General features: G+C 35.6%; 1 protein-coding gene across 3 annotated transcripts in view; it reads right to left on the bottom strand.

Annotated features, from left to right (window-relative positions):
* Nucleotides 1–3642: 3642 nt before the first annotated feature.
* Nucleotides 3643–14886, bottom strand: part of MYPN (myopalladin) — a 73198-nt gene continuing 61954 nt past the window's right edge. For all 3 annotated transcript variants that reach the window (XM_084290288.1, XM_084290287.1, XM_084290289.1), the window contains 4 exons: nt 13259–13466; nt 12384–12549; nt 10398–10531; nt 3643–8294 (listed from right to left, as the gene is read on the bottom strand). In XM_084290288.1, coding sequence (XP_084146414.1) covers nt 8125–8294; nt 10398–10531; nt 12384–12549; nt 13259–13466 — 678 coding nt within the window. In that variant the 3' untranslated portion in view covers nt 3643–8124. The remainder of the gene's footprint in view (nt 8295–10397; nt 10532–12383; nt 12550–13258; nt 13467–14886) is intronic.

Genomic DNA, 14886 nt, shown 5'->3' with positions numbered 1-14886 from the left:
TTTTGTGGGATGTGACTGTAGTTTATATGTAAGTTTAATGATATGTAAGTTTATTGTTTAATGATAGTGGTCTGATGATAGAAATACTTACAAAAATAATGGTTTAGCATGCAGTGAGTGATTAAATGATAGTAAGCTCACATGAAGAGCAGCAAATCAGCATAGAAGTTCAAAAATGTGTGGTCATATTACTTAAAATTGTTAGGAATTGAAACCAAAGCCCTAAAGAGCACTGTGAACACTTTGTAGATCAAGTCATTGCATCAGTCTCTGTTGTTAAATAATATGATCCCCAATCTCTTAGATTTGGTTGTGCTAGGTGGTGGTTGTGGGAGAGGTGAATGCTTTATTCTCTTTAACTGAGGTGCAATCTGTTAATTAGTAATGCTGTTAGTAACTGAAATGTGCTTTTACATAATGGTGCAGTATTTTTGTTTCTTGGGATAGTGTGGCATTAAGGTGAAAGTTAGGATTTCTAATTTACTACAGCACTTATGGCAGCAGAGTAAGTTCTTTGTAGTATATAGACAGCTGCCTGTCTATTGATTATCTGTCAAAGCTTTTAGGGAGGTGTAATGGGGGCAGGGAGAAATTTAATCATTCAAAATTATTTTTGAAGGCAATGTGAACAGCAGATATTCTCCATGCTGGTTTGGACTCCTCAAACTCAAGAACTGTTTGGGAAGTCATTTGTTTCTTTTCCTAGCTTTCCTTTACAAATACTTTAGTGACTCTGTGAAAGGTAAATTTGACCATTTAGCTTGGGTTTGATTGTTGCTCCAGCACATTTGTTCCCCACTGTCTGTTTGACATTCCTCAGATAAGAGCAGTGACCCTTTTTCTGTACTAGACTTTTAATAATACAGGCATTTGAAGCCCCTTCCACTTAGATAACTTTTTGCTTCTAGTAGGTCTCCAAATGAAGGAAAAAATTAGATGGGCAGAGCTTGGTGTGTTATTACAGCCTGAGTTTTTTCTGCTCATAGATTTCTGTCCCACTATACAGCAGTGCAAACCTAAGATAATTCTACTTTTAATATCAGTACATAGCAGTTCTAGAATCACATTGTGAATACACTGAAGATGAGAAATGCTTGCTTCATTAAATATATGCTGCATGCTAAAGAGATATGCGTTTCACTATTGAAAGTCAGTGCACAGTTCTAATGAACTATCTATAGGAAACTAACCTCTGTACTTTTAGAAGGTTCAGACTGTATTCCAGGGTTTTCTCTTTGAACTAGTTATAGGTGCTCTTCCACAATTCTTTGAATCGTGTCACCCTGTTTTTATCAAGGTAGCCAAAATTATTTTTGAACTCAAGCTGGAGTGACATTTTTAACAGCAGTGACTTTTCAGTGCTGAAAATGGAACTAGGGTAGCATGTTCCCCAAATGTATGTTAGTAACTTAAACTCAGTGATTTATTTGTAACTATTGAGGTTACCAGAGGATATGTATTAGCTAATCTTATAACTTTAATTCATTCCTGCTTTTTAAGCTTCTTTTTCTATCTCCCCATTTATAAGGTGCAGTCCATCTTGTACTATACACACATATGGGGTGAAGCTCAGTTCTTGACTGGAATTTCTAAATGGTGCTACAGTACACATTATGAAAAATAAAAACATTGCTAACCTTAGTTACAGTCTTGTAAAGTCAATGACATCGCAACTTCTTCACATGGAGAAGCATGAATATTGTTAGATTGTTTAAATATTTAGCTAAGTTTCCAACAGTTTAAGTAGAACATCCTAGGTGAAATCTTCATTGAAGTCCCTATTGCAATGTGATTCACTAGGCAAAAATGGCAATTAAACAATTCCTATCATATTTTTAATATTCCAAAATATGACTCTGCCTTATGATAATGTTTACCCTTGCACTTAGGTTTCCATCTATTTTGGTTAAGCAATATGGATGCAGTTTTCTGTAATTTAGGATTGGATTTATCTAGATTTTACAGATTCCATAAGAATTTTCAAAATAGCTTATTTTTGCTCTACTTATGTTCGGCTGTTGTATCTCTCTAAAATATCCAGACAGAAAAACAAATGTACTGAAAATAAAGACACGTTTATTCATTGGAGAAACAGTCCTATGCATATATGTAACAGACACTGATTTCACCCATTACTTGTGCATTTAAAAAAAAATAAATATGCTATTCTTTAATTAAATTTCAAGAAGATATTGCTTTAAAAAAAGCAAAACCCCTGTATATTAAAATGTATTTTCTATCAATAATACATTTTAATATTTTGAATATTAATATTTTTGAATTTGCAATTCAGTTTTCATTTCTACAGAATTAATCATGCAAAGTGTATGTGTATTTTAACTTTCATAGGATTTGGTTAAGATGTCTGCATACGTAACTCCAGAGAGTAAAGAGAAGTTCATATTTGAGTGGCTTACCACAGTCCACAGTTCATAGGCAGTTTACCAAAATTTCAAAATGTCTTCATTCTTTTTCCATTTCTTAAAAAGAAAAAAGTCACATGCTGCTAAAGGATTATATAATCCTAAAGAGTCTGTTTCTGAACATAATTTCACACTGATATAAATGGAGAACTCCACTTAAATTTGTAGCACATATGGCCCAAGATTTATTTGTATTATGCAATAAATGGTTCTTTATAGTAGACTTGAAATATAATGGCATTAATAAAAGCAGCTTTTGCTGCTCGGGGAGATGATAACATGTTGCAGCTGCTTTAGCTCATGGAGCTGTAGCTGAGCTGAAATGGTCTTAAGAACATTGTCTCTGACCCAACAGATATAGATGTACCTAAAAATCAAGCCATGCAGGAGTACAGAAACATGGTTAAATGGGAAAACAAAATCAAGAACAACAAATGTAATAGAACACATCCTTTTTTTTTTTTTTTTCTTTTTTTTTTTTTCCCCTGTTGTCTTCTATGCCAGGGTTATAAGATCCAGCTTCCTTGAAGTGTTCATTTTGCATCTGCTGCTCATTTAAAGTACATTCCATAGTCTGATGATGGACCCTTACACAAAGAATATGCTTAATCATTCAAGTTGAATGCAATTATCAGGAAGAGTGAAATTTAGTGTGGTTTGTTTCCTTGGTTGGCCTTCATTCAATTTTCACTTAAGTATTGTATACACAGCTAAGGGTTGAGAAAATAAGTTGGATGAACAGTGTGGCAGACAGATTGTACAAGAAATTTTGAGACACTATGGAGTTCAGGTATGACAGTCTGTAAGAATTATATACCCAAACATAGATTTGGGGGACTAATTCTACTAGATGCTGATAATCTGACAAGTCTGTTGACCTCTAAAACTTGCAAATTGTCCTAAAGACTCCTTGGCTTTTGCTCTGGTTGCCCTGAGAAAACTTGATGGAGGGGCTGCAGTTATCACATAAAGAAAACACAATTTAAAACAAGAGCAAACTGGTATTAAGAAAAAAAATAGCAACTGCATCTCACAGCTATATGCTAGAATCATGTCTAGGATATCTCTAACTGTATAATAACTGGGTACTGTATGATTTTGTTCTAAAAAATGTAAAGTCTAATTCCATTAATGTCATCAGCTGTCAAAGCCAAGTTCTGAAGAAACTTCGGGTCTTGTTACACACTTTCTCAATTATTTGAACACATCGAGGACACACTTTTGTATGCAACTCTGAAGCATTTATTTAAATTCAGGTGAGATGAAGGGAAGTACATTACTAAACAGTCAGGCTTTTTTTTTTTCTTTTCCATTTATATGCATTTAAAATGTCCTTTAAAACTGATATTAACATTTTTCTTTCCCATAGAGAATAACTTTGGATCAAAAAAAAAATAAAAAATATCAACTTTAATCAAGAAAAACTTATAAAATAGAATTTTAAGGCTCAAAGTGAACATCTATGTATTGGAAATAGTAAGGCAATTAACAGTGAATCACTTCTTCAATATTTAATAATTAAAATATTTCATTAGATCTTGCTAATTGTTTTGTACGAAGACATTTTCCAGAAACTAACGCTTTTTTACCATTGTAGCAGTAAGAACACAGTTCTTATAGGAATTCTCATTCCAGATTTGTATCTTTGCATTATCTATCATTACTGTAAACAGTTGGAGTTGGCAATTGTTTACATATTAAGTAAAAGACTGCAGACTTGGCTTTTTGTATTCTGAAGTATATTCTCCTCTTCTCATGTTAGTGTATGTGAGGCATTCAGAAGGTATGCTCCATGTTCTGTATGGAAGCAAATGATCTCAATCCAGCTGTTTTAAGGCAAGAAGTCTGTCAGTTCAATGCAGACTGCTCTATGATGCTGCTGAGGACTGGGTCCTGTACCAAGGTGGACCAAAATTTTAAAGCGAAAATAATACTTTAGCCTTCTGGAATTACAACACAGAAATTGTAATTTCTGATATGGTTTGAAATATATGGTGCCTCTGGTCATATACAAAACCAGGACTAGAACAGAACAAGAAACTAAATAAACCTACAAGATTCTGAATCAGAAAATGACCTGTTATTGAAAGTTTACAAAAATAAGCATTTCTGTATCTCATTGATATAATGTTATGCTTCACATTGTGGTGTTTTACTGGATTTTTGGAAGATAATAGCTAACAATGACTTCAGGAAATGCTCTAACATTGATTTTTGTTGTTGTAGTAGCCTGCCCTGAATAAGAGAATGAAATACTGTTTTAGTGTGAAGTGTGAAATCAGCTACTCAATTGAACAAAACAATGAAAAGTCAAGCTGCTTCAGGAAGAGTGCACAATTGCATAGTCTCTAGTGCATCTTGACACAGTATGATACCTTCACGGCACATGAACTAAAACATCAAGTTTTGTGAAAACTCAGTCTCTTCTGCTTACACAAGTGATTTTTCCCCATGGCTTTTCCATCAGTCAACAACACAAGCATCATTTGTGCACCTTCTTTGAGACGAGCACAGCAGTATTACTAATTAACAGCATTTACATCCATTCACATAAGCTTCCTTTACACGCTTATTTTATGGGCTCAGTATATGCAGAAGAAAAATGTGCTGTAGCAGTTAATGAGTAAAAATTAATGGCTACAGACCATTTGGGACCAGATACTGGTTTTGTTTGTCAGATACACTGAATGTAATTCTACTCACTTATGCATTACATAGGGAGGTATGGTAAATAAAGTTTTGATCCTTTTGCTAGTAAATACCATCATGAAGATAACATTAAAGTTCAGCTGACAGATTCTGGTGACTCACTCTCTGTAGCCTATTTCTCAATGGGACTTCTGGGGCCTCTTGTTGAATGACTAAGGATTAATCCTTATACAGATTTTTGGGAAAAGTCTTTCAGCAGTAGCTTTTCGTCTTTCACACCTCCAAAAACAAATGAATGTACATTTTAAAAAATTGTGTACCATTTAACTTTCAGCATGTTTGTTCAGGTTATAATGCTGTAAGGCAGGAGATACTTCAGTGAAATTATCGAAAAAATCTTTTCTCCGTGCATATTGTCCTTTAATTTTGTACCAAGTTCTTGGGCATGTTGTCTGATGTTATAAAATGTGAGAATCACTGCTAACATCAGTAATATTAGCAAGTATGATTCTAGCACTGGTAGCCAGGTATTTGCTAGTAATAAGTACTACTATTCCTTTCTTCTAAACTGTGTAAAGAAATCAGGTATCAAGACTAGTGGAATATATCACAGTGAAAAAGGAGAAGCTTGTGCTTCTTAGTTTCTACTCAGTCAGTAACTTAATCTATACAGGATATTCAGACAGGCAGTGGAAAGTAAAAGAATTTAGGAAGTATAGGATGATTTAGGTTGGAAGGAACCACAGGAAGTCATCTGGTCCAACCCCTTACTTAAAGCCAGGCAAGGGGACCACAGTGGAGTGCTAGACAGGAAAACAGCTCAACTGGGCCTGTACTAGGTGCAAAGCCTGATGAACAATATCCAGTTTTGAATACTTTGGATCAAAATTCACTTTTCAGTTCTGTCATGAAGTAATGAGAAGACCAGGGCTGTAGATGGAGGTTGAACGTTACCTTTTGTGTCTTAATTTCCTCTCTCCCCGCTTCCCTACAGCACTGGATTAAGTAAACAAAAACTAAAAACTTCCCTTGTATTATTTTCCCAAGAGAAGTTACTGACATGGGAAACTTTAAATTTTGGGTTGCCCAAATTTGACTCACTCTAGGTTTAGCTTTTGAATCCCTAAGCCATCCTAGAAACCAACAGATTGGAGGAACGATGGGTTCTCTCTCCTGGAGTCCCACAATTTGTCTTAAATTGGACATCCCATAACTGATGTCACTTTAATCAGTGTATTGCTTTTAATAGCTAGTAGTTTTATTTTGTTTGCCAGGGAGGAGATGCAACATCAGCAACAACTGGCATTTCTGCTTTCCCACTGAAGTCACTGTTCCTTGTTTTGTCGTTCAGGATAGGAGTATATCTTAGCTTCCTGGTCTGCTCAGTCTGGGGTGAATCACCTAAGTTTTCTAACAAAGGTGCTGAAGTTGTAATGGTGGTTTTATGATATGGTCTCCACTCAGACAGGAAGTGGAACGCTACTATAAACTCTCTTCCCCCGAACCCTTAGGGAACCAACAGTTAGTGACATCAAAAGTTGGTTTTGTAGGAAACCAAGGAGTGAGAGGCTTTCTCTTTCTCAGTCTGTGGCTATATCTAGTGTTGATTTGCTCTCAAGATAATTCCTCGTTGTTTTCTTTGCATTTTCAATTTTTAAGTTACACTAAGTATTGAAAAAAATCCAAGAAAGATCTAACATGACAGTATCTGTTAAGTTTTCATCTCTGTGACTTTGATCAGGACTTTGTTGTATATGCTTCAGCCATGTTGAAAGCAGGAAGCAAGAACTGCTTGAAAACAATGTCTAAAGAAGAGAGATAGCAATAACTTAAAGGTGCAAGAAATCATCTTGGATATTCCCAGATTCTAAGTGCTGTACAACTGTATAGATGCTAAATGAATTTAAATCAGTTGTGTTCTCAGCACCTTCTGTTGCACCTTCATTAAATTGCCTTATTTGCTACTATTATTAAATACAGTAGGGCTTTTTAGCTCTTTGTACATAATTGTTGCTTGAATTCGTAACTTTTTGTGTATTAATTGAATTTCCTCTGTCTTCAAAGTAGACACCACACTTGTGATTGTTTCCTAAATGACGGTGAAATCATTTAATTCTACTGGATCATAATTCCTTTCCAGTTAGTTAGAAAGCAAGCTAGCTGGTAGATACTTTTCTTTCAGTCACATTAAAAATGAGGAGAAAGAGATTGATGTTTGAAAACCCTGAAGATAAAAGTTTGATATAATCTGTGTTTAAAGGCAGAAAATCACTATCAATGTAAAGAAAAAATATGAAGCACATCTGGAAAATACTTTCAGCTATGAGTTCTACAGAACATGCTTCAGACTACAGGAAGTTTAGTTTCCTATGTTAGAGTCCTAGGCACGTGTCCTGTACCTTACTTTATGAATCATTACACCATGAGTACACAGTTCATGGAGTACACACACACACAAATATAAATATATAGGGTACACAGCTGTACCTACATGAAATGCTCTACTTATCTAGTCTTGAGTCAACAATTCTAAAATTATCCGGCACAATCATATATAAAAATGAGTTACATCTTTTCCCTTTTACTTGTGCTTTGTGATTTTTTTGGCATTTTTTTTTAGAATTACATTCAAAGTCATGTTGTTTACCCTCATTCAGGATTGTTGTTAATGTAGTGTTGACGTTTTCACTGGTAGTTTTCCAGCTAAACATCATCAATCCTTAACATGGCTTGCTACAACACAGTAGCTTTAATTCAAGCAGTAGAAGTGGTATTGGCTTTTAAGTGCTGAAAACTATGTTTACTATGTAATTCTTAGCAAACTACACAGTACTGAATTTATTGCACAACACTCCATACCACAATTATCCTGCAGTAAAATACTATGCAAAAGTCTTGTATATGTTACTTGCAAAATTTGCAGCAGCAGTACACTTAATTACAAACAGGTCGCTTGTAAACCTTGGCATCTTGACTTGTACCTCTTTATTTTTTTTTTCACAGTTCTAGTATTTCTGCAGGTGTAACTGGAGCCATTGTTTGCTTATATTTTTCAAAGTTCTTCACTTTCCACCACCTTTTGGGTTGGGGATGAAAACAGCATAGGGCTTTCAGTAGTTGGGAAGGCAGAAAAAATCTCGAGTCCTTGACCAGTAATGTTTGCATACCGGCCACCACCAGGTCGAAGCTTTATTGGCTGTGCAATTTGATGGTGCCACTGAGCTGAAGCAACAAAAACAAAAGAGACTACGTAAACATCTAATTAAGTTAAAAATGAAACAACAGAAGCCAATGTACACAAATGAAAAGCTGTTTCCAACATCCTTGAAGAGAGCACTGCGTTTTGTTTCCTGTTTTAGGGTCTGTTCCTTCAAATATTATCATCCATATAATTGATGAGATGAGTATTTTTATTGCAGTATTGATGGAATTCCATCCCTGTACAATTCAATGGCAACACTTACATGGATTTCAGTAAGTCCAAAGTTTAATCATTTAATCTTTGGAGCCTTCTCCAAAGCTCTTGCAATTAAAAGACATACTGTAGTGTTAACAGAGATGAACAAACTGAACATAACTCTGATTTTGTACTATTCCACCCTCTAGAGGACTTTTTTTCCTTCCTTTTTTTTTTTTTTTTAAGTGGTTACAGTTTTGATTTTTCTCTGCTATTTACAATTAGTAATGTTTCTGAGATTTTTTTATAATATACTGAATGAAATGTAATCATACTAACACTTACAGAATCCAAAGTTAAATATTTAATAATTTAGAAGTAAGATGCAACATGTTCCCATATAAAAAAATACTATTACAATTTTGTGAGAACATTTGGCTATTGCTTGATAATTAACAGCTATAACTCTTAAAATATTTTACAAAGGGGAAATGAGTATTGTCTTAACCTATCTTTATCCATACAAAACCTCCAAGTCTGCACTCAAATTTGACAGGCATAGAATCACAGAATGGTTTGGGTTGGAAGGGACCTTTAAAGCTCTTCTAGTTCCAACCCCACTAGTAATTAAAATTAAAAAAGTACAAGTTCAGGCTACAATAATTGGAGAATAGTTTAGTGTGGGAGACATATAATCTCCATATTATGCATTGATAAGAAATGTTTATTATCTTTCCATGCTTTCCATTTTTTTTTAACAGCCCCCAACAACATGTTTGCATTTGTGCCATGCTCTCATTACTGTAATTTTTTCTTTACACATGGAATCACAAATTCAAGACCAAACTTTCACTCCCCACTCATTTGAAATTGCACAAATAAAAGTGGTTTCTGTCACTGCCTTTGGCGTACAAGACTTGCAGACTCTTTAGAAACATTTATTACTTCCCTTCATTTTCCTGCTTGTAGCTTGCATCCTTCATATGAAAATTTAATGTCCGTCTCACCACACTTAGACACCTAAGGAGTTATTTCTCATTTTTTGTATTCTGTTTTGAATCAGCCCCTCACCAGCCCTGTGTTGAACATTACATTTCTGTTGTCTATATCACCACAAGGTGGCAGAAAACTGACAGAGATGTGTGGGTGACTTGTGGTTATCCCTGATAGTAAGTGTTTTTTTTTGTTTAAGAAATACAAGGTTGAAAACTACTTTTTCCCTTTAAGAGTATGGACACAACCCCATAGTTTGTGCCATGTTTTTTTTTTATTATTATTATTTTTATTATTATTATTTTATTATTGCTTAAGTAATTGAAGTATTCTCTCTTCTTTTGGGGGTCTAGATAAATTGCCTTAACTAGTACATACATCCTGCATAGATAAGGAGAAATTAAATGACATGCCATAGTTCTTGAACTAGGCTTGGGCCTTCTGAGTCCTGGACCGACACATTATCCTCTCAGCTAGCTTGCATTAGATAGGCAGTTTGCATCACACATGCTGCCTGGAAGAAGGTGTCTGTTTTCCTGTGTCAAATGTATTGTTCCATCTCAGGTCAGTGCTGTAGAGCTGCTGTGTGTGTGTCAGAGGTTCAATTTGAATATGCATGCATTGTATGTTTACGCGTTTAGGGAGGTGGAAGGCGGAAAACATGAACAGAGAATACTGTGCAAAACTCCTCTCTTTTTTTTTCCTCTTTTTTTTTTTTTAGAGGTGGGTACCTCTAAATTGGTGTGGGAGAGCCAATCTGGTTATTTAATGATATCATTCTGCCTCCTCCTGGTGGCCATATTAAAATAAAATCATGCAGTGACTGTAATGTCTTATCCACGGCAAAACTGGCAATTTAAGGACTAAGAACTGAATGAGGGCTGGGACCTGTCAAAGAAAACACTGATTTGTTTTACCGACTAGTCGATACCTACCATATATGTCAAGTCTAGCAGTACAAGAGACAATACCAGCTTCATTTTTTGCAGACAAGGTATACCAGCCCGCATCAGCTTTCTTGGCAGGCTGAATCAGAAGGCAGACATACCCGGTTGTATCTTGGTGCATGCTGGGAAAAGAAGTGTTTTTGAGTTAGAATTTGTCAATTTTGAGATTTTACAGTACGTACGTTCACTATGAAACAAATACACCTAACTTCTATTCTCAAAGAGGTAGCAGACCAAGACCTTTACACTCAATAGATTTGCTTTCAATATGGCCCCAGCCAAATGATCTGGGTTGCTGAAATATATTCTTGATCCTCTCAGCTGTGCAAAGCCAAGGCGTGACACTGTAAGCTGAACTTTTGTTCTGTATGTGTTAATATTGCAATTGCTTACCGAAGTCCAATGAACTAAACCTGTGCAAAGCGGCTTCTGAACCAGGAGAAAACACCCTGCAGCAGGAGGAACAACATTTGTACAAACTTGTGGTATTTTTCACAACAGTAATCAGAGCCAGTCTGAAGCTTTCTTATGGCATCCATTTTTTTTCAGGCATGAGAAAAATGCCTGAGTGGCAAAATCATGAAGATTCATTTGGACAACATTGCAAATGAAATCTGTTTCATTGTTCCCTCCTCTTCCTTTGCTTTTCAGCAATCCAAGGCTTTCTGGCCACGAGTTACAAGAAAAACTATTCAGTAGTTTATCAAAGAACTGAGGCTCCCCTGTTCTCTAGGCTGTAGCTGGTTGTTTTTATCAACCCAAGTGTTTTCCCTCACTAAAAAGAAACAAGTGGGAGATGAGTACATCAGAATACAGTTGCAGGATGTTCTGAAAATTGACATCTTCCTTCCATATGAACTGGAATGAAACATCAAACCACAAAAATTCAGGTCGAGAGGACATTTTGTGCTCCTAAATAAAAAAGGGAACATTCAGCCTTTGCTATCCACAGCACATAATTTGCCTTACACTGGTGACACAGAAATGTAGAAGCTCATGTATGTCCATATCACGATACAGAAAACATCTCTTGGTCTCTTTCTCAGCAGGAAAATAATAGGTGAGATAGGGAAAAGCAAGCAAAATGCTCATTGCACAAATGGATCTCCGTGGAGCCAGTTGAAGGCTTGGGTTTAGACATTCCTGCAAAGGGCAGGACTTTATCAAGTAAAGTTTCCATTCACAGCAAGTGCTGCTGCTGAGCAAGTTTTCTTTACAGGTAGGCTTCAGTGTATGCATGTGAAAACGGTGCTTTTTGAAGTTGATAGCAGAGAGCCAATGAGTGCATCAGATCAATAGTTGGAGCCAAGTAAAGTAAAATATTTGAAATCAGATTTATATCAAAGTAGTGTTTAACACCACAAAACATTTTTTTTATTAATCAGAGTCACATACACTATTTCATCAGTTTTTCTTTTCCAAAAAATAAAAAAGTGTTGTATTTGAATGGAAGAGCTGAATCCACTCAATGTTGCATTATATAAGCAAAGTATTTGCCTGTGATTGTGACCAGACTTTATCTGCCTCTATATCTGATGTGCTAAGCTCTCTGTTATCCCATGCTCTGTGGCATTCAGAACCATATTCTAACTGTTCTGAGTTTGAACTGTTTGAATTCATCTTTAGTTAGAGCTAAATGGTGGGAAAAAAAGTTTAAAGAGAGAACAAGCTGCTAAAACACATGAAAAATACCATAACAGTATATTTGATTACAAGATGTTTATTAGGCCTGTGACCTGAAAGGTTTATCCTTGTTCTCTGAAGCAGTGGCATGTTATTTTCCATGCCACTGGAAAATATGGTTTCCATTTTGAACCGCTCTTGTTCACCTGACAGCGAAGCCAGCATTTTAAAACTTTATGTGGAAGAAATAAATAGTTTTAAGAATACCGCCTGTATTAATTGCACAGCTTTTCAGTGAAACAATTGGTCCAGCTGCAAGAAATTCCTAGTATGGGTATGATGGTACAGTACCTCATCCTCTCTCTGTTTGATGGGATGGTTTCATTATCCTTCTTCCAGTAAAATATGGGGGGTGGCATTCCCACAACCCTGCACTCTAATCTGACCGGGTACCCTTCTGGAACACCACAGTTCTGAAGCTTCTCCAAAAACATGGGGGCTTTTTTTACTTCCTTTGCTGGAAAAAGAAGAAGAAGGATTAATACCAACCATTTTTTTCTTTGTTTGTCTTTGAACAATAGGGAAGAATGCAAACAAATGGTTCTTGTGATATCAAAATAGGTTGTAAATTTTTTATGAGATATTGGATGGAAAGTGAAATGCTGTGATGCAGCCCCTATAAGAGAACATACAGCAAATAATATGCATTAAAGAACGCATACATATATGTATGCATGGGTGTAAACATACTACCATAGCAGGAAATTAATGCCAGATCAGTGGATTTCAACAGCTTGCATCTTGCAAGACTTTAATAAAGAACAGTATTCATATTTGTATTTATTTTATTCAAAAATACTTAAAATAAATAAATAAATTAAATCGGAACTGGCATCTAGGAGACCTCAGCATATTTTATGAATTTAAACCCTATGAATTCTGGGGAGAAAATTAAGAATGTAATTTTGCCAAGACAAGAGAAATAGCGTGATGATGATTCAGAATTCTTAAAGACCTCTGCTAGTAACAGGACTGCACCTCTCAGCTGAGCACCAGGTCCATTTCTCTCCATCAAATGAGTGTTATTGAACTATAACTGAACTATATACATTGAACTATAACTGCTATCAGTGAATTAACTGTCTTTATGAAAACTAAGTGAGATATTTCTGGAGAAATGCATGTAAATAACTACAGCACTCGACTAATTTTTCAATGATTCTTACCTACAACAGTCAGCTCCAGAGTAAATGAATTTTGTCCTGCTCGATTAGTGGCAAGGCAAGTATAAGTTCCAGCATCATTTTGTGAGAGAGGATCAATGAGCAGAGAGTGAACTCCAGTCTCTCTGACCAGCATCTTGTGGGTTCCATCTGGTAACACAGGTTTGCCATTCAGAAGCCACGTCAGGTCTGGCGTTGGTAACCCACTCACCTAGCAGAGAGTGAAACAGCCAGAGGCAGATGTCAAACTGACAACTGGATTTTAGTAAATTCATAGGTAAGCCTTTCTTCAGATATCATCTGAATAATGTCAGCTTCTGGGTTGTTTATTTTACTGATTAGTTCCAAAAATAATCAAAACAGAAAACAAACAAATACCAAGAGAAACAAATATATGAAATGCTTACATTTATCTTAGTCAGAAAGGACAAAACTTGATTATATAATCAGATTCACAGAAATCTTCTAATAATCTGCCAGTTTTCCTTTTTTTTAGTGATGATTATAAATCAAAACTACTCAGTTTAACAGACATTTAAAAGTGTTCTATACAAATGACTTTGTATTTCAGAAATTTTGATGAATTATATACTTCTTTGTAGCTGTTAAATTTATATACTTTATCAGAAGATACATATTTTATAAAAAGGTTATTAGACTATTATACTCTTAAAGGTCTTTCCAGTAGATAGAAGTACTTACTCATCTCCAAAATATTCCTTTCCAAACACTAATCTACAAACCAGAGAAAGAGGGAAGTGGAACTTGCGTGAACAAAGAGCTGCTTTCTTCCAGGTTTTTGTAATACCAGACATGCTCTAAGACTTCTCAAGCTCTGCTAGGACAGCAGAGCTAAGAATAGTCAAATTCTTTGGCATGCTCCCTAGCAAACTTTATGTTGTAAATTAAGTAGTAATCAATCTTACTCATCTTCAGGGAAGCATTTACATCTGCTCCAAAGCTTCTACTCTGCTCAGGGTAGGAGACATTCTGGAGCACTGAAGAGGTCAGTGTCAGCACTACCACCTTTCTGTCTGTACTACTGGGACATAGAACAGCTACCAAAATATATTGGAGAATGTGAGTTTCTTAATGCTGTTCAATAACAGGAAATTCATTATGCGTGTGCTCTAATTTCTGACAACTCTGTATTTGGGATTTGAATCTATAAATTGGGATTCTTCAGCACGTTAGGGAAGCATAAAATGAGCTAGGCTCTATTCCTTCTTTTTCAGGGAGTATTAATCTTCAGTGATTCAGTCTAATACAATGGAAATGCTAGTTTGAACAGAATACAACATGCTAATTCTCTCATGATTTTGAACTGTTATGGATTAAGTTCAAGAATCTGATGGTGCAGCAGGAAGACCTGTCATTCCCAGATGAACTTTTGGAGTTTGGACTGGTAAGGACACGGTGAATGTATTTAGTAATTTGAATAACCCCATAAGTGAGCCTTCTGTTTTTGGGGTTGTGTTCTTTGTGTTCTTCATGCAATACAGCATATGTTGTAAAGAAGTCCCTGAATCCACTCAGAGAGAATGACAATAAGCAAAAACTTTTAAAAATGAAGCATTAACCTTTAACAGAAAGTGTTTGTGCAATCAATAGAAACATGAAAACACCTACTA

This window comes from Netta rufina, assembly GCF_964035555.1.
Source record: "Netta rufina genome assembly, chromosome: 7".
NCBI classification, from domain to species: domain Eukaryota; kingdom Metazoa; phylum Chordata; class Aves; order Anseriformes; family Anatidae; genus Netta; species Netta rufina.
Note: the sequence above shows the minus strand (reverse complement) of the source record. Positions and strands in the feature narration are given on the sequence as shown.